This window comes from Spermophilus citellus (genome assembly GCF_964194105.1).
Source record: "Spermophilus citellus genome assembly, chromosome: 18".
NCBI classification, from domain to species: Eukaryota; Metazoa; Chordata; class Mammalia; order Rodentia; family Sciuridae; genus Spermophilus; species Spermophilus citellus.
Window position 1 is genome coordinate 2,840,484 of NC_138200.1, and position 23,988 is coordinate 2,864,471.

General features: G+C 58.5%; 1 protein-coding gene across 1 annotated transcript; it reads right to left on the bottom strand.

Annotated features, from left to right (window-relative positions):
* Positions 1-3,318: 3,318 nt before the first annotated feature.
* NLRP2 (NLR family pyrin domain containing 2) lies at positions 3,319-21,581 on the bottom strand (the record flags this gene model as incomplete). Its single annotated transcript, XM_081273634.1, has 12 exons — positions 21,426-21,581; positions 20,199-20,277; positions 15,978-16,091; positions 15,410-15,481; positions 13,731-15,324; positions 12,087-12,257; positions 10,488-10,652; positions 8,901-9,071; positions 8,430-8,600; positions 6,863-7,033; positions 4,963-5,133; positions 3,319-3,457 (listed from the first exon to the last, which is right to left on the bottom strand). Exons 2-12 carry the CDS (start codon positions 20,227-20,229, stop codon positions 3,319-3,321), a joined length of 2,970 nt encoding a protein of 989 aa, XP_081129760.1. The 5' UTR covers positions 20,230-20,277; positions 21,426-21,581.
* Between the last annotated feature and the right edge of the window lie 2,407 nt (positions 21,582-23,988).

A 23,988-nucleotide genomic window follows, 5' to 3' on the forward strand; every position in this document is an offset into this window, starting at 1 on the left:
GAGGCTAGAAGGTCCTACCTTCACCTGTGGTCACTAAGTCCCTGGACAGGCACCGATGGCCTTCCCTCGCCCTCCTAATACGGGCTCCACATCCATCCCCCACTCACGGCTCACTGTCCGCCCTGTGCGCGGCCTTCCCTGCCTCCTGTCCTCAGGTTGGCCCACCCCACCCCTCTTCAGCTGTGGTCTGGTAAATCTGTTTTTAGAAAGGTCCTGGTTCTTTCAGGCAGTCGGATGCGCTTCTTGTTGTCACCAGCACACAATAAAAGTCACAGTGGCCCCAGCCCCAGGAGGGGTCATCCTTACCCTGTGTGTCCACACCACTGAAACCACGGACAGAGCCCGAGCCCACACATCGTGTTTCTCTGAACACACTCTGGGGCCTTGGAGCCACTAGGGAAACTCAGGGTGACCTGAGCACCGTGGCGCCGTGACAGAGGACCTGATTCCAGGGTACCTGCTAAGTGACCTTGTCCGCGGTCTGTTTCTGGAATTTTCCATTTGATATTTCAGAACGAGGGTGACTGCTGGTAATGGAGCTGTGGAAGGCGCCCATGTCTGGGGGCAGGGAGAGAGCCTGAAGGTCTACAGGGGCCCTGACGGGTGCCTCGAGGTGGGGGACTGCTGCAGAGTGGGGTGGTCCTTCACAGAGTTGAAAACTGGAACAGACGAGGGACGGTGGCACACACTGTGACGTACTAGATGCCACCATCATGCCTTTAAGACGTGCAGGTGACTGTCGACAACAGTGTGCTGTGTGTCTCAGAAAGCCGGGAGGAGGGATCTGGATGTCGTCGCCACGAAGAAACGTGGAGGGACAGCCGTTCCCTCATGTGCTGGACTGTCACGTGGTCGACGCGCACGTGTTTTTATGTCCGTGAAACATAGATCTAAGGGACGTGGTGTGAACTTTACCGTGTCTCAGTTGGCTTTGCCACTGTGACCAAAACATGGGACAAGAACAATGGGGGGGGGGAGTTTATGTGGGGCTGTTCCAGAGGCCTCTGTCCACGGGTGACTGACTCCGTGGCTCTGGGCCCAAGGCGAGGGACAAGCTCACGGCAGAGGGTGCAGAGGGGGAAAGCCACTCAGGGCCACAGGAGCCGCCCCACTCACCACGGACCCAGCACACACCCCGGGACTCGCCCAGTGACCCACCTCCTGCCACACCCCACCTGCCCCAGTGTCACATCAGCCCACGTCCACCCCAGCCTCCATGGACGCCACCCCTGAATGCCCGCAGCTCCAGCTCCCACAGAAGGAACCTCGAGCCAGGGGACCCGGCCCTGGGCGTAACTGCCCCCGAGGTGAGCTACGCTCCTGGTTGGGTTTGGCCTCAGGCGCTGCCAGAGAGGGACTGGAGGTTCACGTGGCCTCTCCGCGTTTTATACCCAAACTCAAGCCTGGACCAGATGCTGGGGGAGAGGAGTCCTAACCAGAGCCACCCAGGCAGGTGACCAGGATGTGGATGACTCGGCCCTCTGGCCACCCGGCCTGTCCTCCACAGTGGCCTCCTCCCTGGGGCCTGGACACAGGCAGCTCTTCCTTCTCTGGTTTCTGGACACCTCGGCTCTCATGGACCCATGAGTTCCTTAAGTCCCCATGAGTCCCTTAAGTCCCGGGTGCCCTCCCTCTCACCTGTGAGGTCAGCCACGTGCACCATGGGAAAGTAGAAGCTTGAAATTCCACCTTCCATTCACAGATAGGGAGCGCCACCGGGCAGGTCCGTGACAGCCCAGGTTCAGGCGGAGCAGGGCACCCGCAGCCCGAGGACAGGAGAGTGCTTGTGGGCCGAGTCAGGGGGTCCGGGGAGCCTCCGTCTTGAATGGTGGGGCGTCCAGGGGGATGATGTGCACTCGAGGGAGGCTGAGGAGGTGAGCATCAGGGGTCGCTCACTGGACAGGTTGTACGGACGGCCCGGGTGGACGGCCCAGTGTGCAGTGTGTGGAAATGACAGCCCCTCAGGAGCCCCACGTCACGTCCTGAATCCGGTGCTTTCCCAGGCGAGTGGTAGGTGACCTGAGTCTTCCCTGACAGTGCCCAGCTCCTGCAGCCGCGGGAGGAGGAGGGGACTGCGAGGCTGTGGGGGCTGTGCCGTCTCGCCCGCCTGTCAGGGGCACGCAGGTGTTTTTGACATCCCACGGCTTCCGCTGGGCAAGTCCGTGGGGGCAGCAGTTTTAGGAGGAAGCCTGAGGAACTAGCGCCAGCCAGGCATGGACCTGGAGGTAGGGGGCGTCCAGACAGGAGGAGCCGCAGGGCGGCCACCAACGAGCGCGCAGCAGTGGGGACAGTGGGGGCACTGTCATGGCTCAGTGCTGTGCCGTCTGGCTTTCAGAAAACCAGGAGGGGCCGGGACGTGGGCCAGCGGTGGGGCTCTTGCCTCGGGTGTGTGAGGCCCCACATTGGACCTCCAGCCCCAAACAAAAATCCCAGGAAAGCCGTCTTTTGCAGAGGCACGGCTGAACCTAGAGGACACTGCTGAGTGACATAAGCCAGAAAGAGAGGAACCCCACACAGGCCCTGTGTGTGGACCCCAGGTGCTGGGCCCACGGTGGCAGAGCACGGCACGTGGCTACCACAGGCTGGTCCCCAAAGGCAGGAGGGCAAGTTCCCTGGGTTCTTGATAGAGCAGCTAACGTGGCCGCCAACGACGGGTAGCTCACAGTACGGAGTCCTGCCCACCCGCCAGGTCACTGGGTGGGGCTCCCCTGCTGAGTACCACCTCAGGTCCTTCCAAGGTCACGTGACCTTCTTGCCACAGCACTTGTTTACCCACTGGCCATTTATCAAGGTGACTTTCGGGGGAGCCTTGTACACGGAAGCGCTCACTTTACCACCGACTACATTCCCAGCCCCCAGACACCTTTAGTGTGGACTGGACTTCCCAGCATTGTGCAGAGGAATCTGTGCCTGTAATACTGTGGGGTCGGAAGCTGACCTGGCCAGCTCAGGGCCCCGCGGCCAGTCCTGAGCCCCAGCCCCAGCAGACAGCGGATCCGAGCAGAGCGGAGCAGGGCCACAGGAGCCCGTGCACAGGACCCTGCCTCCTCGCCTGGTCCCGGTTCTCCCCAGACAGAGCGGCTCTTCCCTGCTCTGGCGAGAGCCACCAACACAAAGCTGCCGTGAATGCGTTCACCTTTATTCCTCTACACCCTACACCGTGACACCAACCTCCGCAGCTCCGGGGTGAGCGACTGCGCAGGCTCGTGTACACCCGAGCAGGCGAGGGTCGCAGGGACGCCCAGCCCAGCTGCTGCCAATCACCCAGGAGGCTGAGGGCTGTGACTCTGGGAGGGGGAATCTGGGGTGCAGGGAGGTTCAGAAAAGGAAGTCATGAGCCGAGGGTCTGTGTCTCTGGGGGTCGCGGCGGCTGCCTTCGACAGCCAGCCGCGGGTTGCTGTCTTTGATCTCTCTCAGGAGATTCTGGATGTCCGTGTCGGATTCGTCTATTTTCAACCTGGGGCACGAAGCGGGAGAAAAGGCTGGGCACCCGATTCCCAAGTGCCCGAGGGGCCCACAGGCCCTGGCCGCCCTCTCCCAGGGTCTGTGCTGCACAGGAGAGGTCATTAGGCAGTGGCACAGCGTGGACAGCAGCAGTGTGCGCCTGGATGGTGCTGGCACGGCGGGCGTGAGTCGGCACCAATGGCACGTGTGACAACTGATGCCACCTCAGTGACCCCTGCCCTGCCTGGTAGACCCAGGAGCACCTGTCCCTGGGGCGTACACCTTGGACCAGCCGAGGTGACCACCTCTTGTCTGGGCCAGCCCCTCGGCCACCGCACTGGTTTTGCCTCATTTCTAGGATTCACCCTGAGGTCACCCCACTCAACCACATGAAGGTAGACGTGGGGACAGAGGGACAGGGGTCCCTGAAGGCATCTGCTGCCAGGTTGCTGGTTGGCAGGGAGGCCCCACCTTGCCAGCACATTGTTGATTCGGGCTGGGGCCCCGAGCTGGCTGGGTCAGTGTCTCATCAGCAACCTGAAGCACCTTGGCTACCGCAGGCCCAGCTAGCACCGGGGCGGACTGAGGTGACCCTCCAGGTCAAGGGTGATTGCGGGAGCTCAGTCACGGTCTGCCTAGAGGACAAAGCCAACTCCCCAGCCAGACCCAGGGCTTGCACACCCGTGGGGCGAGCGAGAAGCAGGTCCAAGACCCGCCCCCGAAGACCAGGGTGGCCATCAGATCTTTGGTGTCCAGCACAGAAGGTGTCAGCAGTCCACTTGGGAGTCACTGGAAGGTTGGGTGACCGATAGAATCTCAGGGCCCAAATCCACGCTCTGGAAGGGCAGGGCCTGGTGTTCACGCGGCTCTAGGACTGGAGGCAGGAAGAAGCCCTCACCCGGTCACCGTCCCGGAACTCCAAGACCCAGGAGGACGCGTCCGACTGTCCAAAGCAACAGCCCACGCTGCCTTTTGGGGACCTCACCCACGTCGGGGACCGTGGGGGGGTGACTCATGAGAATGCTTGGTAGGGGAGGCAGGGCTTATGGCCCCCGGGGCCTGACCACCGACAGGGACTCCGGGTGGAGCTTCCCGTGAGGTAAGCGTGCAGTCTGCTTCCGCCCCGTTTCACGGCCGTTTGCAGAGCTCCTGTGAAGGGGCCTGCCACAAGCAGACCGCAGAGCCAAAGGCAGCTCCCCCCAGCGGTCAAGCTGGCTGCCGCCGACGGAGAGGGCACCTTGGGGGCAGCCTCGCTCTGGACAGCTTCCGTCCAGGGCTGACCCAAGGAGGTGATGGCTGGCCTCTGCAGCCCACCCTCACATAATCCTGGCTTCTTGGCCTCCCACAAGTGCTGGTCTCCTCTCCGACTGGCCAATACAGTGGACGGGTCAACGGGAGGGCTCTCTGGTGACCAGCTGCCCAGGCAGGTAGCTGCATATTGGCAAGGGCCCCTGAGGGAATCCTAAGGCTTCTGTCTCACCTCAAAACCCGCCTGGGGGACAGGGCCGGGGCCCGTACCTGAGCGTCTGCAGGGGGCAGTTCTGAAGTCTCAAGGCGTCACACAGCATCTTGACTCCATGGAAGCCCAGGGAGTTCTGGCCCAGGTCCAGGGTGACCAGGCTGCGGTTGCAGCTGAGGGCGAAGGAGAGGTCCTGGCAGCTGAAGGGAGTCAGGGAGCAGCCCCACAGCCTGCGGGGACACAGGAGCAAGGGAGACCCTGGACGGTGCTCCTCAGGCCTCCGGTGGGCCTGGGGGATCCAACCCTGGGCATCAAGCATCAGGGCCTGTCCCCTAACAAGGGGCAGAAGAGTGTGCCACATAGTACACGGGGGGCTGTGAGGACGGTAGTGGCCGAGCGGCTGGTTGAAGGCGACCCGAGTGGGTGGAGACCTGGAGGAGGAGCTCCCGGGCAGAGAAGCGCTGTGCTGAACCTCCGAACCCCGAGGTTGCGTATGATCATCTCAAAACCAAGGCACCAGACAAGGCGGGCAGGGAGGATTAGGTACAGGGCAGCTCGGCAGAGCCCACGCTGCCATCATCCTCGGGTCTTGCTTGGGTTGAGACGGGTGCCCCCTCGGGCTCCGAGAGGGGGTAGGAGCTACACCTTGGGTATTCTTTTTGCTTGGGCGGAAAGCAAAGACACCTGACCTGTTTGAGGGCACGTAACCCCCAGGCGTCACCAGTTTGGGGAGGTGGGTGGCCAGATGCCAGGAAGAGGGCAACAGGGTTCCAGGGTGGATGGGACTTGGAAGAGGAGGAAAGAGCAACTAGAGGATTCTGTTCCGAGTGAAATCATCTGTTCAGAGATCCTGTGGGCTCCGAGTGCCCAAAAGTCCTGGTTTAAGACTCCATCTCATTCCCTCAGTGGCCACCCTGCTCCTGCTGGTGTGAGTCTGGCTTTTTAGATGCCCGTCACCGCAGCCGTGCCGACCGAGGGCTCTGTTTGGGATGGGGTCTGAGAGCGCCATGACTGGCCTGCTTGGTGGCTGGGAGCGTCTGTGCAGACACAGGTGCCTGGCTGCTGGGGCAGCGCCCTGCTGAGGCAGCTGTGCCAGTCTTCTCAGCCTCGACCTTGATCTGACACTCGGCTCCCAGGAATAAAGGGGCTCTCGTCAGACAGCCAGGGTTTCCCCAAGCTCTGCTGCACCTGCCATCTGTCCACTAACAGTCACTTTAAACAGTGGCCTTGAGAGCCGCACCAAGCTCCTGACCTTGCACACTGCAACTTAGTACCAACCAGGGAGTCAGCTGCGTCCCGCTGCCAGCTCTGAACTGCTCAATGACACAATGAACAAAGGCACTCCAGATGCCAGTGACCTGGTGGAAATCAAGCTGGCCGCTTGGCCAGTCTGCCTCTGCATCTCGTCTGTTTTCCTTACAGCTGACGATGGCCAAGGTAGGAAACCACGCAGGTGTCCCCGGCAGAGGAGGATGGAGAGGGGAACAGCAGGTGTTGGCACAGGAGGCAGCGGCCCTGGCATTTGTGGCCACTGGATGAACCAGGAGGATGCTACGCAGGGCAAGAGGAGCGGCAGGACAGGCCCCGCTCACGTGTGGATGGCGCCTGCAGAGACCCCTGTGTATCTGGCCGAGGGGACCCAGCCCTGGCGGGACCTGTAAGGTGGCCCCCAGGGGCACCCACTCGCTGGCCTTTGGGTGTGTTCCCAGGTGCCGCCGGTTCCCACCTCTCTGGACACCGGGACTGGGCAGCAGGGGCTGCTTCTCAGTGTCTAGCATCGCGGCTTCCAAGTTCCTCCCCATGACCTTTGGCAGACTAGAGCCCGTTCCCCCGACTGTCCCAGTGACTTTTAAGATACTCCGCCGACTTTTTGGAACCTCTGGATCCCCACGGAGCCGCCCGCTCCGGTGACTCCTCCCTCCCTGGCCGGGAGGGTGCAGTAAGTAAGGCGGGACTCACCACAGATGCTGCAGGCGGCACCACGGTGCCTTCAGAGCCTCACAGAGTGCCTTCAGGCCGGGGACCCCAACGTGGTTCAGCCCCAGGTCCAGCTGCGTCAGGCTGGACCCTTGGCGGAGGACCGTGGAGAGGTGGCCACAGCCCTCGCTGGTTATGCTGCAGCACCACAGCCTGGAGGCAGCGAGGAGAAGGGACTGTCAGTCCCGGGGGCCACCTGAGCCAGGACCCTCCCCCTCGGCCAGCTGGGACCAGGAGACTGGAGGGCAGCCACGGCGTTACCGGATGGCGCTGACCTCGACCACCACCAGACTAGCCTGCAGGCGGGGCGGCGGCTTCTCGCCAGGGCGCTTGTTTTAGTGTTCCGAGGCTTACTGTGCGGACAGGGTCCTGGCACGTCACCTCTGTCCCGCAGACTAAGGGCTGCGATGGTGAGTAGATTTCAGATTCCACCTAGAGCGTGTCCTAGGTGGGAACTCCAGGAGAAGCCGACACGGGGTGTGCGTGCGTGTGTGTGTGTGTGTGTGTGTGTGTGAGAGACTGTGTGTGGGTGTGCAAGAGAGTGTGTGTGTGTGTGTGACAGACTGTGTGTGGGTGAGACTGTGTGTGAGAGAGACCGTGTGTGGGTGTGCAAGACTGTGTATGGGTGTGCAAGACTGTGGGGATGTGAGAGAGACTGTGTGGGTGTGCAAGACTGTGTGTGGGTGTGTGTGTGAGACTGTGTGTGGGTGTGTGTGTGAGACTGTGTGTATGTGAGAGACTGTGTGTGAGAGAGAGACACTGTGTGTGGGTATGAGAGGGTGACCGAGTGGGACTGTGTGGAGTGTGTGAGTGTGTGACTGTGGGGTGGGTGCCCAACAGGCCCTGCGTGTGTCAGCCTGTGCTCCTCCCAAGTCACGTCCCCAGAGCCGATCGAGCAGTTTCTCTGTGGGAGGTGGCTTCCCAGACCGCAGAGCCAGCAGCGCTCGACAGTCTCTGAACAGGACCTGGGACCGCAGCCCCAACTGTTGGTGCTGGGGATGGAGCCCAGGCGCTGTGCCACCGAGCGACGTCTCCAGCGTTTTAAGGAACTGTTATTTTGAGGCAGGGTCTTGCTAAGCTGCGGGGGTCCCCCAAGTTGCCCAGGCTGGCTTGGGGCTTGCAATCCTGCGTCTCTGCCTCAGGGTTGCTGGGACGACAGGCGTGTGCCCGGACCTGGCAGCCCCTCTCTAAGGCTTTGTCCTTGGCGTCAGATGACTTCCACTGTGCCCATTGCATGTGGCCTCTGCGACTCGGTTCTAAAAACCGGACCTGGGCACCCGCCACACCCCGCAGGGCCCTGTGTAACAGCGACACTTCTTTCTGTGCTGGGACCACACGCAGGGCCTCACGCAGGCTAAGGGTGCGTTCCACCCTGACCTATGTCCCTGGCTGGCACCAGTTTTCTTTGTCACCATCTCCCTGGTCTCGCCAGTTATAACTGCTAGTGTCATACTTGGGAGTTCCGAGGAGTTGTCTGCTGCCAGCAGCCCCTTGGGCCTCACGCACACTGACCCGCGGGCCTCATGCACACGGCAGCCCCAGGACTTACACCAGCGTCTGCAGCCGGCACTCGGGGTAGCGCAAGCCCTCACACAGGGTCTCCACCCCATTGTCCCCGAGGTCGTTCTTGGCCAGGCACAGGTGTGTCAGCCTCTGGCTGACGACCAGAGTGACAGACACTTCCTTGCAACAGGCTTCCGTGAGCTGACAGTTCTCCAACCTGCAGGAGTCACAGGAAAGGCCAGTGAGCAGAGCACCCCACACCCAGTCTTCCCAGCCGTCTCCAAACAGGGGGTCCCTAAAGCCCATCTCAGTTCCTCGTCCTCTTCCCACCCTGCTGGTGACCCCGTGGGGACGAAGAGGACAGCAGTGAGATGCTGGAACTGTTCACCTGGACCAGAGACGGGAGCAGGCGTAGGGTCACTGGGTGGTTCCACAGGGCTGCCTGCAGGTCCAGGGCCACCGTTCTTCCCCTGCGTCCCCAGACCCCACAGGACACCCAGGAGGTGGAGAGACTTACGACAGCCTCTGCACGGGGCACGTGGGGTGTCTCAGCCCTGCGCACAGCAGCTTGGCCCCCTCGTCCAGGAGCTCGCTGTCGGAGAGGTCCAGGCACGTCAGGGAGTGATTGAACTGCAGGGTCAGGAAGAGGTCCGCCCACTCTGGTTCAGGGGCAGAGCAGGGTCCCAGCCTGTGGGTGAGACGGAGCTCGTCATTCCCGAGAATCCAAGCTCGGTGGGATGGCCTCCGGTCTGGCACTCAGCTGTGCCAGTGCCCCAAGGCCTGTGCAGTCCAGCGCCCTGGCTGTCACGGTTCCCCAGGGCCAGCAGCCCAAACCTTCTGGGAGCCAGCAAAAAATGCAGGTCCGCATCACCCCGCCCGGCTCTGATGCAGAGTCCAGCGTCCCCCAGGGGAGGTGTTGATTCCTGTGCCACGTCCACAGGATGCGATTCAGACCACCTGGGACAGGACCCAGGAATCCACACTTCAGCAGTGCCCAGGAGACACAGTAGCCTCTGGCTGGACCACAGGTCTAGAACGACATTCAGAAACCCTGGGTGGACATCCCGAAGCACAGAGCCTTGTTCTGCTCCCGACTGTGGGCAGGAGGAGCCCTTGGCATCAGGCCTGGGCCGGGCTCTTCTGTGGAGGAGGTGTGGGAACGCCATCTCCCTCTGGCACCTGCGAATCGGAGCCAAGAGTGCCCTCACGCTGAGGGTCACAGGTGGGTACCCCAACTGGGGCCCAAGGGGGGTGCCTGCCACGTGGCTGAAGTGACTGGAAACCTCAAGAGGAACAAGGGAAGACCTTCTCTCAGAGCCCAAGTCACAGCAGAGGAGCCCACCGAGCGGGGGAGCCAGGCGCAAGGTCAGGTGCCTCCGGAGGGACAGGAGGCTGGGCTCGCGCGGCCTCCTATGGGCCTCCAATTTGGGTATCAACTTCCTGGCCAAAAATCAGCCAGTGGCCCAGGTCTCTAGTCACACGACTCTGTCCTTGTTGACCCTCCCAGGAGGGGGCAAGCAGGGTCCTTTGCAAGGGCCAATGGCGATGGCCATCAAGCGCAGGTGCTGGGACCTGGTTTCCCCCGCCCTCTGCCCTGGGAGGGACTGGCTGCCCCATTTTGCTTTGTTGAAGAGCCCAGCAACCCCTCCCTCAGCAGAGGCGAATGCCCACTGTAGACTGTCCCAGCTGCCACTCCAGGTGGGGGTGGCCAACACCAGCACAACCCTGCAGAGAACTTCCCAAGGCAGATCTCCAGAGTGCTGAGGAGAGGGCAGCCTGGGGCTCCTGGGGTCCTTGCCTGGACAGGGGAGGCCTTTGGCCTCGTGACCCAGGAGGATCGTGAACCCCCAGTGGCCTGATAGGATGCTCTCCAGATTCTGGGTAGCCCTTAGGACTGGGGGCTTCCCTGTGTGGTAGTTCAGGTTACTCAGTGCTCAACGCCGGAGGAGACCGAACTCCAGCCCGTGTGCTATTCTGGCCAATGTACCCCGGGTGCTGCCATTTCCAGTTAAAATAAGGAAGGTTTTCTTCCAATTTATGCAGATTTGCAGCCCAGGTTGCGATAGCTCTGTGCCAGGAGGGTCTTGGTGACAGAGAGAGATACCTGAGACATTGCAGCTTGCATCTCCAGTGACTCAAAACCTGACGCAATGAGGAAAGCACATCGTCCTGCTCACTGCCTTCGAGGATCAGATGTGTCAGGGTCTTGTGACCTCCGAATGCCAGGCAGAGGTTCTGACAAGCACCATCGGGGGAAATGTTTTTGAGGCTAAGGAACAGAAAACAAAGATGAGGCTTTGAGTTCTATACTTCTGCACATGAACAGAAACATAGTTGCAGGATGGCAACATTTTGGAACCTTTCTTTCACATTAAAAAATACTCCCTAGTCCCAGCGACTCCGGAAGGCTGAGGCAGGAAGATGGCAAGTTTGAGGCTAGCCCTGGCAACTTAGTGAGACTGTCTCCAAATAAGAAGGGCTGGGGTGTGACCAGTGGTAGGGCACTTGCCTGGCGTGTGCAAGGCTCTGGGTTCAATCCCCAATCCCATCTTTGGGGCATCATTGACAAAAATTATATAATGTTTAAGGTGCACAACCATGTTTTGATATAGGAACGTTATGTAAAGTATTGCCCCATCAAGCTAATTAACATACCCATCATCTCACACTGACCATTTTCTGTGTCTGGGGGTGAGAAGACTTAGAGATACCCTCTCAGCAGATTCTGAGGGCATGATACAGTATGAACTAAATTCACATGGCCGTCAGGAGGTGTCTGGCTTGCAGCCATCTCGCATAACAGACTCTCCCCCTTGACCAGCATCTCGGATGCTGAGTTCTAGTTCCTTTAGCCACCTTAGGCCGTTGCAGGAGGGTCAGACACAGAAGGTCACTGCAGGATTCGACTCTGGAATTCTCTTGCGTGTGGCCAGCGCAGCCCTTAGTGGGCAAGGGCTCCCATTTCCCTCCATCAAGAAAGAAAAACATGATGTCACTTGAAGACTTCCTAGCTAAGCCGAGAGCTTCCGACTGGCCACCTGGTGAGCAGGCTGTGCGGTCCTCTGCCCCACACTGCAAGACTTCAGTCCCTCGGCCGCGACTTGGCCCAGGGATGCTCTGGAGGGCACATGTCACTCTGAATGACAGTACTTATGCCATGTAGGTACCATTCCCCACCTGCATAACTTGCACTCAGCTCTCGGACCTGCGCTCCCCGTCCCCCCATCAGCGGGTACCAGCCTGGTGAGATTCAGCATCCTGGGACACTGGGTGGCATCTGGGGACAGTTTTGGTTGTCACCGTCTAGGAAGAGGGTGCTGCTGGAATGTAGCAGGTGGAGGTCAGGGACGCTGCTCAGTGTCCTACAGCACAACAGGCAGCCCCTCCTTCCAACAAAGAAGCCCAGCCCTGGGTGTCGGCAGAGGCCGAGATGTGCTGTATGTGTGGCCACCGGGGCTCACGGTAGACCAACGGCACGAGGGGTCTGCACGCTCTCTTCCTCCTGCCCTTTGGAGGAATGCCCAGGTGACATTGCACACGGCATTAACCTGGCTTTATGGGATCCTCCCACTGTACCCCAAGGACAGGAGCATCTCGGAGCCTGGTTGGAGTCTGGGACAGGAATCTGAATATTCCTCCAACATCCAACAGTCAGAGGCTTGGCTGTGCCCCTTGGGATGTGAGCCTGGGACAAAGGACTTACACCACTTTCTGGAGACAGCAGTTTGCAGAGGCCAGCTGGTCACAGAGCGTGCTCACAAACTGCCTGCTCAGGAAGCTGTGGCTGATGTCCAGGAAGACCAGGCTCTTGTTGGAGCTGAACACAGAGCAGAGCTCGCTCCAGGGAAGATGTAGGTTCTGATGACTCTGGAACCTACCCGAGAGAAGGGAAAAGTCACCCACCCCATGTCACGAAGGAGAAAAACCGACATCTGTCCTTCACAGTCAAGGTGTTCAGGGTCACTCTGGGTGCTCCCCTTTGACACGTGATTTATTAGTCGTGGAGCACCCCGTGAGACCACTCACCCTACAGGCACCATGGGAGGAGAGCTGGCATGTCCCACGTCACCATTCACTACAGGAGGGGAAGCCTAGGGTCCTGCTGGTGAAGGGCTGATGGCGACTCCCTTGTCCAATATGGGACATTTGAACACCCGATTGACAACCACAGAGGGCGATTTGGCCATTTCTCAAGCTAATTCACGATGGAATTCGTTCAACTAAAACTCTAAAATGGGCTGGAGCTGTCGCTCAGAGCAGAGTGTACTCTATGGTACAGTGCTTTCCAAACATGTGCGAGGACTGGGTTTGATCCTCAGCACACTTAAAGACAAAAACAAAGGCATTCTGTCCCTCTACAACTATAAACACACACACACACACAAAAAAAAAAACTTGAGAAAACAACCTGCCACTAGATTCATCTCCAAGTGCTCGGTTTTCAAAGGCGGTTCCTCTCCTCCTGTGCTGCCGCGGACGGCAGGACGGGGAGGGACATGGTGTCTGCGATCCCTGTCCTGCTTTAATTTCCCCACATATGCACGGTATCTTTGGAATCACAAAAATAGGATTTTGACTTCAAGGAGAGAGAGCATCAGAGCCCACGGGGTTTGGCGGGGGACCGAACACTTGGAACTCAGTGGTCTAGACGCAAAGGCTCTCAGAGCCAAGAGCAGGCCTGTCGGATGGGATGAGCAGAAGAGCCAGAGAACAGTGCAAGGGAATGGGTCCTGCCCGCGGGGTACGTGGACAGCTGCAGGCTCAGTGCACACGGCCCACGCAGGTGCCAACCAGGGAGGGGAGACTTGGGAGGGGAAACCTGCCCACGCCACTCGGGAACGGCGATCTCTGGGGTCTGGGGAAGGCTGTGGGCGGGGTCTGTGGAAGGCTGTGGGCGGGGTCTGAGGAGAGCACCTGGCAGGCTCCTCTAGATGCACCATGCTGGGCCCACAGATCCACAAACACGTGTGAGCCCAAAAGGAAAACCAAGCTGTAGCTGGGAGCCGACGGAGCTCGGCTGCCCTCACATGAACCCATGGAGGTGCTCCAGTTGTGGCTGGCCGAGGCCATCCCTGGCCAGACAGTGGCAAGCAGGTGAAGAAGGCCTCCCTGGTCCTGATGCGGTGGCCTCTCCTGAACGTGGGATTAACTAGCCCTCCCCATGGTGGGGCCAGAGCACGGTGATCCTCCATCACCTCCTGCAGCCCACCCACACAGGTCGCCTCCTTGGCCATGATGGCTCACCTCCAGAGAAGAGCCACAGTGTCATGCTTCCCCCCTCAAGGGTTAAACAGGAGGCTCTGGCCTCCTTCCCTGGAGGCCCAGTGGACCGCGGCAGGGCACTCACCTTCCGTCCAGAGCATCCAGCTCCAGCGCTACCTCCTCCTCCGGGAGCACCCCCTTGGCCACCCGCAGCGAGAGCCTCTGCAGGTCCTGGCAGTGCTGGAGGCAGAAGGAGCAGCTCAGGAGGTCCTGGCTGGTGGTCAGGTGCAGGGATGCGTCCTTCAGATCAGTCGTGGCTTTGCTCACCAGCTCTGGGTCCTGAGACTCGTAGAGGCAGTGGAAGACCTCCAGAAGGCCCACTGCCCACAGCACGGGCTCCTCCTCCTCCGACGTGCGCTTCAGCAGCTCCTGCTCGGCCTCCAAGGACACTTGGCAGCCGAAAGTGGCCTCCAGCTCCCTCGCCCTGGCCCCGTTCAGGAGACCCCACAGGAAGCGGCCGGCCTGGGCCAGCTGGGGATTCCTTGCTCTGGCCTCCGTGGAGAACAGCTCCCGCACACCCCTGATGTCCAACCTGGAGCCCTGCCACTCGCTGTCCCCCGGGAACCGCAGGATGTAGAAGGCGGCCGCCAGGAACTGCTGCATGCTGAGGTGGATGAAGGAGAAGCAGTCCTCGTGGTCCCTGTCCCTCTGGAGGACATGTCTGTCCAGGAAGGGACGGAGGTCAGCCTCTTCCACCTCAAGTGGCTCCAGGTCTTCTGTGTCGAACAGGGACACCCGGGTCCACAGGCCCTGGGCAGCCAGGAGACACAGGGCCTTCAGAGGGCGTCGCAGGTGGTGCTGGGGATGGCCGCCGGGCGCTGGCGTGAACTGGTCACAGAGGAACCTCAGGAACAGCGATGTGGTGGTCTGGCAAGCCAAGCCAGGGTCCTCTCCGCCGTCCATCAGGAGCTTTAGACTTGCGCAGAGCAGCTGGCACACGGCGGGCGCAGCGCACAGGTGGAACAGGGCTGGGCTGTGCTTCACGGTGTCCAGAGCTCGCAGTGCCTGGTCCGTGTCCTCAAGGTGTCTCAGGAAGAACAGCACCCTGTCGGCCTCCGAGAAGCCCTCCACCTCCACCAGCAGCGGCTGTTCCACAAGGAGCAGGAGCTCCCGCAGGGCCTCGCGCCGCGTGGTGACCAGCAGGGTGGCCTTGGCCACCATCTTCCTCTTCAGCAAGCTGCTCAGCAGGACGGGCACCGGCTTCTTCTGGTTCCAGTCACTACAGATGTCATGGATCAGCACTCCCGCCGGCACCTTCAGCTCCTCGAAGCCATCCACCACGAACAGGACGTTCTCTGCTCGGGTCAGGACCTCCAGGGCGACGTCCTGCATCTCGGGGCAGTTCCTGCAGATCAGCTCTGCGAAGGTGCATGGGATCATGTGGTTGAGCTCCCTGCAGCTGAGGTAGAAGGCGCAGTGCAGAGGACTCTGACTGAACTCCGACCAGTCCAGCAAAGTCCTCTTGGCCTGCGTGGTTTTCCCAACGCCTGCAGCACCATGCAGCACCACTGTGCGCGGCCTGGCCTCAGGGCTCATAAGTGGACTCAAGAATGGTATCAGCTTCTGGTTTCTCTGGGTGACGTCGTACAAAATGTCACTGTCTTCAGGCCAAAATGTACTTTTCCAGGCTGAAGCAGGCTTATGCTCGAGAACGCTGGGCTTCCCATCCTCCTCCTCTCCTGAAAAACATAAAATGCCAGGAAGGCGATTTACCTCGTATGCCCTCAAACACCAAATGTGTGGCATGAGAGGAAGTTCACCCACCTGCCTCTTTCTGCAAGGACTCCTCCAGGTCTCGCAGCATGGCGTGCTCCATCGTGAGCCCCTGGGCATCCTCTGTAACACACAGAAGAAGCTGGACTGTGGGGCCATGGGTTCTCCTGCACCAACAGTCAAAGGAGGGAAAGAAGGCCTCCGGGACGGGGTCTGCTTTATTGTGGACGGGGTCTGCACAAGACTGACCACTTTCAGGTTGGAGGGACAGCTCAGCAGGGGACTTGGGGTTCAGTCCCCAGCACCATGAAAGATGGAAACGTGTACAATTAATTCTTCCCCAGTGTCACGAGTCCATCACCACCGTCTGTTCCCAAACTCCTTCCCATCCCTCACACCCAGAGCCACCCATCACCTCTCCCCAGTTCCTGGTACATACTGACCCTCATCTCGTCTCCAGGTTTATTTGGGGAGTTTCATATAAACAGGCTCCTGAGGGAATGGCCTTCTGTGACTCCCTCCCCTGAACAGCGCTGGCTGCCCTTCCAAGCTGCAGTGTCCTGCCCTCTGTGGCGGGGAATGCCCATGGCATGGACAGGGATTTCATTCGTCCACTCACCCACGGGGGACATCTGGTTGTGCCTATCTTCTGGGAATTGTGACTCATGCTGCCAACGTACACTCACACAATTTCTTGTTTCAATACCCATCTTCAACCCTTTTGCACACATACCTAGGAGAGTTGCCGAGTTAGACGGTAATTCTATTCTCGTAGAACCACCGAACTGCCGGAAAACATGCTAATTAACCAGGAGAAAAATCAGAAGTCTAAAGCAGGCACCATGGACTGAACTCTGTGCACCAGGGGTTGACCCCGAAGCCCTAACCCCAACACACTGAAGACAGACGCCGTGGAGGACACACGAGGCCGACGGGACGTGTGTCCTGGTAACAAGGCGTCCAGGAGGCACACAGAGAAGGCAGCTCTCCTGCAAGACGAGGAGAGGCCAGCCCACAGACCTTGATCTGGCGCATCCAGCCCCCAGAACAGTGAGAAAGTAGCTTTTGCAGAAGGCACCGGGTCTGCGGTGTTCGGCGCTGGCAGCCCGAGCAGGAGACCAGCACGCTCAGTAGCCACCAGAAGCACAGGCCCGGCACTCCTGGGCTTCCAGGAGGCTGGGTTCCCGCTCTCACGAGGCCTCTTGGTTTGATGAGGAGCCAAGCCCCACGACACACAGGGGACAACATCACCTGTGGACGGTGGCGGCAGAGAGCACAGGAGCCTGGGCTGTCACTTATCACGCCGCCCCAGCCCCGGCCGGCAACATGATCCAAGCCCGTTGCTCCCTCGAGTCATCTTTGTTCTCCTGCAGGTTTCCAGAGTCTGGGCCCCAGGGAGCTCTGAAAGTGAGGGCAGCTGGGCTTTTTGTCACAGCACCCCTGAAACGCACACCAGGAAGACATCTTGAATCCGGCTTTGGGGGTCCCATCCCCTCCTGTTGCTGGGCCATGATACCCGAGGCTCAGGAATTGATACAGAATGGGACCTTCTCAATTCTGGAGGCTAGAAAGCCCAAGAGGGAGGTGCTGGGAGGTCCCCTCACCTGGCGAGGGCTTCTGATGCTTCACCATGGTGGACACGGGAGGACCAGAGCTGCTCCCTCCAGCCTTTACACAGCAGCTAATCCAGGCTCCAGGGACCCCTCAATACACATTTGGGGGCAGTGTCACTGTGGCACCAGAGCCCACCACTGAGCCCCCAGCACGGGGTTAAGGACTTCTGAAGATCAGAGCGGAGGAACCCCGTTTCAGGGTTCTGTGGCGCCCTACTCTAGAGGGAGCCATGAGGGAATTCACATGCCACTCAACACCACGCTGGGCGCAAGGAGAAAAGGCCTCAGGGGTCCTCTCCACTTTCATCGAGAGGGACTGTGACCTGGGCCTGGGGAGGTGCAGGCGGCTGAGCACAGAGGGCAGAGGAGGCACACACCGGCGGGTTTTGATGAGGAAGAGTTGAACTTACCATGGGACTGATAGGATCACAGGAGCGCCCGCCTGCGAGAGAGGCTGGCCGCAGGGCCTGGGGAGGCATCAGGTAGCTCAACCAGAGATGGACTGGGACAAGGGAGGCAAAGCAGCCCGCAGGCCACCGGGTGCTGCCACGTCAGGAATTAGGGAGCGTTCTACAGGGAGGAAGAGAACCAGGGGTGGGGGGGGAGAAAAGGGGGGGGGGAAGAGAACCACGGGGGCGGGGGAGGGGGAGGGGGGAAAGAGAAGGGGGGGGAGGGGAGAGAACCAGGGGGCGGGACTGCAAGAAAATGGGGGGGAGAGAACCAGGGGGCGGGACTGAAAGAGAAGGGGTGGAGAACGGGAGGGGGGAGAAGAGAAGGTGGGGGGACTGAAAGAGAACCAGGGGGCGGGACTGAAAGAGAACCAGGGGGCGGGGCTGGAAGAGAACCAGGGGGCGGGGCTGGAAGAGAACCAGGGGGCGGGGCTGGAAGAGAACCAGGGGGCGGGGCTGGAAGAGAACCAGGGGGCGGGGCTGGAACAGAAGGGGGGAAGAAGGGGGGGCGGGGGAGGGGAGAAGAGAACCAGGGGGGGTACTGGAAGAGAACTGGGGGGGGAGAAGAGAACCAGGGGGCGGGACTGAAAGAAGGAGGGGAGAAGGGGGGGGGGAAGAGAACCAGGGGGCGGGGCTGGAAGAGAACCAGGGGGCGGGGCTGGAAGAGAAGGAAGGGGGAAGAGAACCAGGGGGCGGGACTGAAAGAAGGAGGGGAGAAGGGGGGGGGGAAGAGAACCAGGGGGCGGGGCTGGAAGAGAACCAGGGGGCGGGGCTGGAAGAGAAGGAAGGGGGAAGAGAACCAGGGGGCGGGACTGAAAGAAGGAGGGGAGAGGGGGGGGGGAAGAGAACCAGGGGGCGGGGCTGGAAGAGAACCAGGGGGCGGGACTGGAAGAGAAGGAAGGGGGAAGAGAACCAGGGGGCGGGGCTGGTAGAGAACCAAAGGGCGGGGCGGGAAGAGAACCAGGGGTTGGGGGGGAGAGAACCAGGGGGCGATTGGAAAACTGTGGTCACAGTCCAGGTGTGGTCTGCCTCTCGTTTTTTTTTTTACAGATAACGTCTTATTGGTACAACGTTGCACCCATTTATCACGAAACGGCTGTTTTCAAAGTGCGACAGCAGGGCCAGGGCAGCTCAGTGGTGGAGCACTTGCCTCATCCGGGGAAGTCCCTAGGTTCCAACCCCAGCACCACAGAAGACAGAACTGTGCAGCGATTGCAACCCATAAATGGTACAAGAATTCAGTTGTGCAGTTCTGACATAGACCACACGGTCTGAGGCCTGAAATAATTTACTACTAGAACTTTCCTACAGAAGAAATTCCCCTCCTACCCTGGAGGAGATGCTGAGTGGACGTTTTTCCTTCAAAGCAATAGAATTGGGTGGAATTTCTTCTATGTGGGAACTGGAACATCCACAGAATGCCGATTTAATTGGTAGCTAATTAGGAACTCATTTTTCAAGGACACTGAACACACAACTTGAAGGGCTGGGGTCAGCTCAGTGGTAGGTGCTTGCCTAGCATGCATGAGGCCCTGGGTCTGGTCCCCAGTACTGAAAAACAAAATAACAAACCCTAAAACCCCACATAACTCGTGAGAGAGAGAAAGTGAGTACTCATGGCTGGGGAGGCATCTTCTAAATGGGCAGGGAGTTCCTGGTTTGGACCTGGAAACCAACACGATGTTATAGTTAAAGTTTCGTCCCGGGGTTTCATAAACTGACTTCCAGACCACTCATGTATAATCGAATCAAGCCTTTATTGAAGCACACCAGTGGTGACTGACCAGAACATAAAGCTGTTCCCTTGATCAGCCCCCAACAATTGCAAGGGCGCTCCTTACAAGCCTGAAAACCGCAAAAGGGATGTTCTGGGGTCCAGCCAATGCAAGCCAGCCAGGTTACAGAAGCAGGAGAGTGCAGTCAAGCCGCGGGATGCCTAACCAGTCACAGTTAGCCCAGTCACCCCAGTTTCAGAAACAGAGCCCCGTTACCCTAGTTACAGAAACAATGCTCCATTAGGTAGTCCCGTGTTCTTAAAGGTTTCTATAGCAAAAGGAAAAGAACATCTTGCCCCGGTCACAACCCTTCTCCTTGGCATGGTTGTTTTACAGGATGGAGTCACAAAACAAAATGGAGTCACATTTGCTCCTACTACCACAACGTTATTAGGGAGAGGCCAATGAATCTCTGTCTAGAGTTTCATTAACAGCACCATGAAGTTTACTTAGTTTTTGTGTTTCTTTAGTTTTTTTTTTTTTTTTAGTTGTTGATAGATCCTCATTTTATTTATGTATTTATATGTGGTGCTGAGAACTGAACCCAGTGCCTCACACATGCCAGGCAAGTGCGCTATTGCTGAGCCCCAGCCCCATACTTCTTAGTTTTGGCAAAGGAGAGCTGCAGACATTAGGGGGTGCTGGGCGAAGGGTGCATGGGATCTCTTGGTACCGTCTTTGCAACTTTCCTATAAGTATAAAATTATTCCCAAACAAAAAGGTTTAAAAATGTGGAACATACCATCAAAGGAGGTAAAATAAAATCACAAATACTGGTGCAATACAGCCGCAATCATCAAGTTACCACAACAGGGAGAGCGGAGCGGGGAAAAGCCTGGGGTAGACAGAAGGCGAGAGAAACACGTGTGGCAGGATCCCCCAGCGAGGTGGCCCTCACACCTCCTGACATCAGAGCAGAGGCTGCAAGTTGCAACAACACGCCAGGCGGCACTGAACCCCCTGGGGACGACTACTCTGGGTTACAAAAGCCCAGTGTCCTTACCTGGGATTGGAGAAGATTCCGTGCAACTCATCTTTTCCAAGATGTGCAGGTCACGTTCTGTAGCCAATTGTCTGGGAATCTGTGGATCAGAATTTGTCAGTTTTTTGCTGGTGGCCTCTTCCACTCACACCACAAGGGCCTCTGTAGGTCATCCTCCGGCATGGGAGGATCCTTAATGGAGATTAAAACTCCTTCATTCATCCTCGTTCAGGCCAGCTTTTGCAGAAGGGCCTGCAGGTTAAACTCTGGCTGCAAAGACGCAGGAAGCAACCTGGTTGCTCTAGCCTGGGATGGCAGGGCCCTTGGACAACCCTGGTTGCTCAGCCTTCCCCTTCCTGCAAGCACAGTCCCACAGGTGTGGGGCGTGGGACACAGACCTGTGACCTTCCTGAGCACAGGTCACCGCCTCCAGCCTCTGTGACGCTCTACCCAAGTCCTGGGGGATCAAGATCTCACCATCTAAGTTGTAGACAGGGCACCAGCTCAAAACTACAGGCACAGGCCTCCGCCGCAGTGGCGGGCCAAGGGACCTTCTCTGGGAGGTGCAAATGCTGCCCGATGAGGGGGGAGTTGAAGGGTATAGAAAATAAGTTTGAGGCCATTTTCCTAAGCTTTTGTCATTTAAAATCCCAGGCCTCAGCCCGAGCAAAGGAACACAGAGGAACGTCACCTGACTGGCACCAGACCCTCCACCCTAATGGGTCACCAGACGCTGCCAAGCCACAGGGAACTCCCTATTCACATTCCTGTTCCACCCTAAAGGAAGCCCAGATAACCCAGACCCTGGCTTCAGCCGGCCGCCGTTTTCTGCCCTGAAAATGAGCCATGCCAGAGTCCACAGTTGACTCCACCACTAAATACAGAATAGAGAAAAGCCTGCTGACCCGAGGTTCGCTTCCCACCTCTGTCAGGAGTGCGCCCTTTGTCCTAACCCAGGTGGTATTTGTTCCACTGCATAAACCCAATCAAAGCTACTCTTCATCTAAAGTGGGTAAATTTAATGGGATAAAATTTCATTTTAGGGCTGGGGCTCAATAATAGAGTGATTGCCTAGCATGTGTGAGGCCCTGGGTTCGATTCTCAGCACTGCATATAAATAAATAAAATAGAGGTCCATCAATAACTAAAAATATTAGAATAAAGTATGTTTTATAAAACTCAGACAAAACCAACGTTAGGAAAAACTACAGAATCACTGGGGGCTCTTCTCTCCAAATCTGTACTCACCAGGGGAGAGTTCAGCTCCAGGGCCCTCGCAAATCCTCCAAGGCTCACAGCAATGCTCCAGCCTCAGAAAGTTCTAGGGTCGAATCCCACCGGGAACTGCCGCTCCCCAGAGGAGATGAGGAGTCGACTCCCCAGGGTCAGGACCTGCTCCCACGTGCACCCTGGGAAGAGGATGGGGCTATATGAGGCGCTCCGCCAGCCTGGCTCTGCGATTGGCCCTTGGGCGGGGTGGGCAGGATTCCTTCCCACCCCAGGCCTTGCTGCTGGGTGGTCCTCACCTCTGATGGGGACTCACAGGAGGCACCTGGCCTGCCCTGGCCAATCTAACTTAATTGGCCTGGGGGACTGGGAATCAGGATCCTTGGTCCAAGCCCCTTTCTGGATCCCTGGGTCAGGTGGGCGATCAGGAGGCAATAGGAGACATACACTTTGAGCTCTGTGCAGGGCCCCTGGCTCTCTCAAAAGCCCTTTTAGGATTTTTCTAATAGGTGTGTCTTTTGTTAAATATTTGACCTTTTGTCTTCCCCCTCCCAGAAACAGCTCCCGAGGTTGAACAAAGTGAAAGAAGCCGGCCACAGTGGCACACGCCTATAATCCCAGCTACACTGAGGCAGAGGCAGAGCTGAGGCAGGGGAGTGGCAGGTTCAAAGCCAGCCTGGGCAACTCAGAGAGACACTGTTGCAAAGATCGAAAGGCCTGGGGAGCTGGGCGTGGTGGCGCTCTCCTGTATTCCCAGCGGCTTGAGAGGCTGAGGCAGGAGGATCTCGAGTTCAAAGCCAGCCTCAGCAAAGGCGAGGTGCTAAGCAACTCAGTGAGACCCTCTCTCTAAATTAAATACAAAATAGGGTTGGGGATGTGGCTCAGTGGTCGAGTGTCCCTGGGTTCAATCCCCAGTCCCCCCCCCAAAAAAAAAAACAAAAAAGGCCTGGGGATTTGGCTCAGCAGAAGAGCACTTGTCTAGCGTGCAGAGGGCCCTGGGTTTGATCCCTGGTCAGGCACACACACAAAGTGGAGATGTCTGTTGCTCTTCCTGAACACGCTCTATCAAGCGCACCTGAGTTTGTGTTAATGGGTGCTATTTGGAAAGCCCCTAGACAACGTGCCACGGGAGGGGGCTTATTGCCAGGGACCAGTGGTAGAAATTGGGAAATTCTGATGACCAATAATGTGGTTAACCAGGCCCACCTGACAAAGCTCCAAAAACAGGCCTCCTTGCTGGTGAAAATACGTGCGTCCCGGAGCATGCATCCCCCCAACACCCTGGGTGCAGGGGAGCTCCAGGGAGCCCCTCCCAAGCACCTTGGCCTCCAGCTGTCCACCTGGACCTTAAAACAGCTTAAGAAGTGGGTCTACGTGAGAACGTGTCCCGGAGCTCTGCGAGCCCATCCAGCCACTTAACTGAACACCAGGAGGGGTCACGGAAGCCCCCAGTTCAGAGGCAGGTGGTCAGATCCAGGGCAGAGCCTGGGGCACTCGACTGGCATCTGAACTGAGAAGGGGGACGGGAGGGCGGCAAAGATTCTCTGACCAAATTGTCAGGCTCCCGAACCTTCCCCTAGGAACCTTCCCCTAGGCCCGTGTGTGCCTCCTGGGAAATCAGTTGTAGCAAGTCAGTGTAGCCAGAACCCCACCGCCATACCTGCTCACACTCCATCCTCCACCCCCAGGTGACCGCTGGTCACCCCTGCCTTCAGCATGAACCCCCAGCCCCACTTAGTGAGGACCCCATCCCAATGCTGCTTCCTATTTTCCATCCATGCCCACCCCTGGCTGACTCTAATTGCCCCCTGCCCGGGCTGTGGTTAACCAGGCAGTGAACCTGGCAGTGGTCCCAGTGAAGGTCTTTCCACATTTTGTTTTTTCTTGCTGGGGATCAAACCAGGGCCTTGCACATGCTGGGCAAGCGCTCTACCACCAAGCTACACCCCAGCCCTTTTTATTTTTTGCTTTGACAGAGTTGCCCAGCCTGACCTAGAACTTAGGATCCTCCTGTCTCAGCCTCCTTTGTCCCCAGGATCACAGATGCACTGGCAAAGTTAGCCTTTTTAAAAGGCATTTTTATTTGTTACACTTTGTGGTGCTAGCAACCCCACCCAGGACCTCGGCATGCTGGGCAGGCGCTCCACCACCGAGCCCACCCCAGCCTGTGGGGGTTTTAAAATATACAAATGCGTGGAGATTGAGAAGTTATCTTTTGCTTCTTTCTGACTTCTGTTCTTCCCAGGAATCCAGACTGAAATGTCGGGTAGCATCCCCATGGTTACATAATTCCCTGGGGAGGATGACAGATTGAAACAGACTGCTGTTGGGATGAGTGGCCTGGGGTGGGGTAGACAGAGCCTGCAAAGGTGACCGGCTGTGTGGAAGAGGAAGAGTGTGGCCTGAACAGAGCCCTTGAGGAACTGGTAAGAAGCCACAATCCAAAGCCATCCACGGGGCCGAGGGTGCTCAGCGGCAAAGGCTGGGTTTCCACGCCCGGGGGAGAGCAGGTCAGCAGAGTGCCCAGGCCACCAAGTTCCGCAAGCTCGGGGCTCCCAGCGCAGGCAGGGGGATGTCTGCCTCG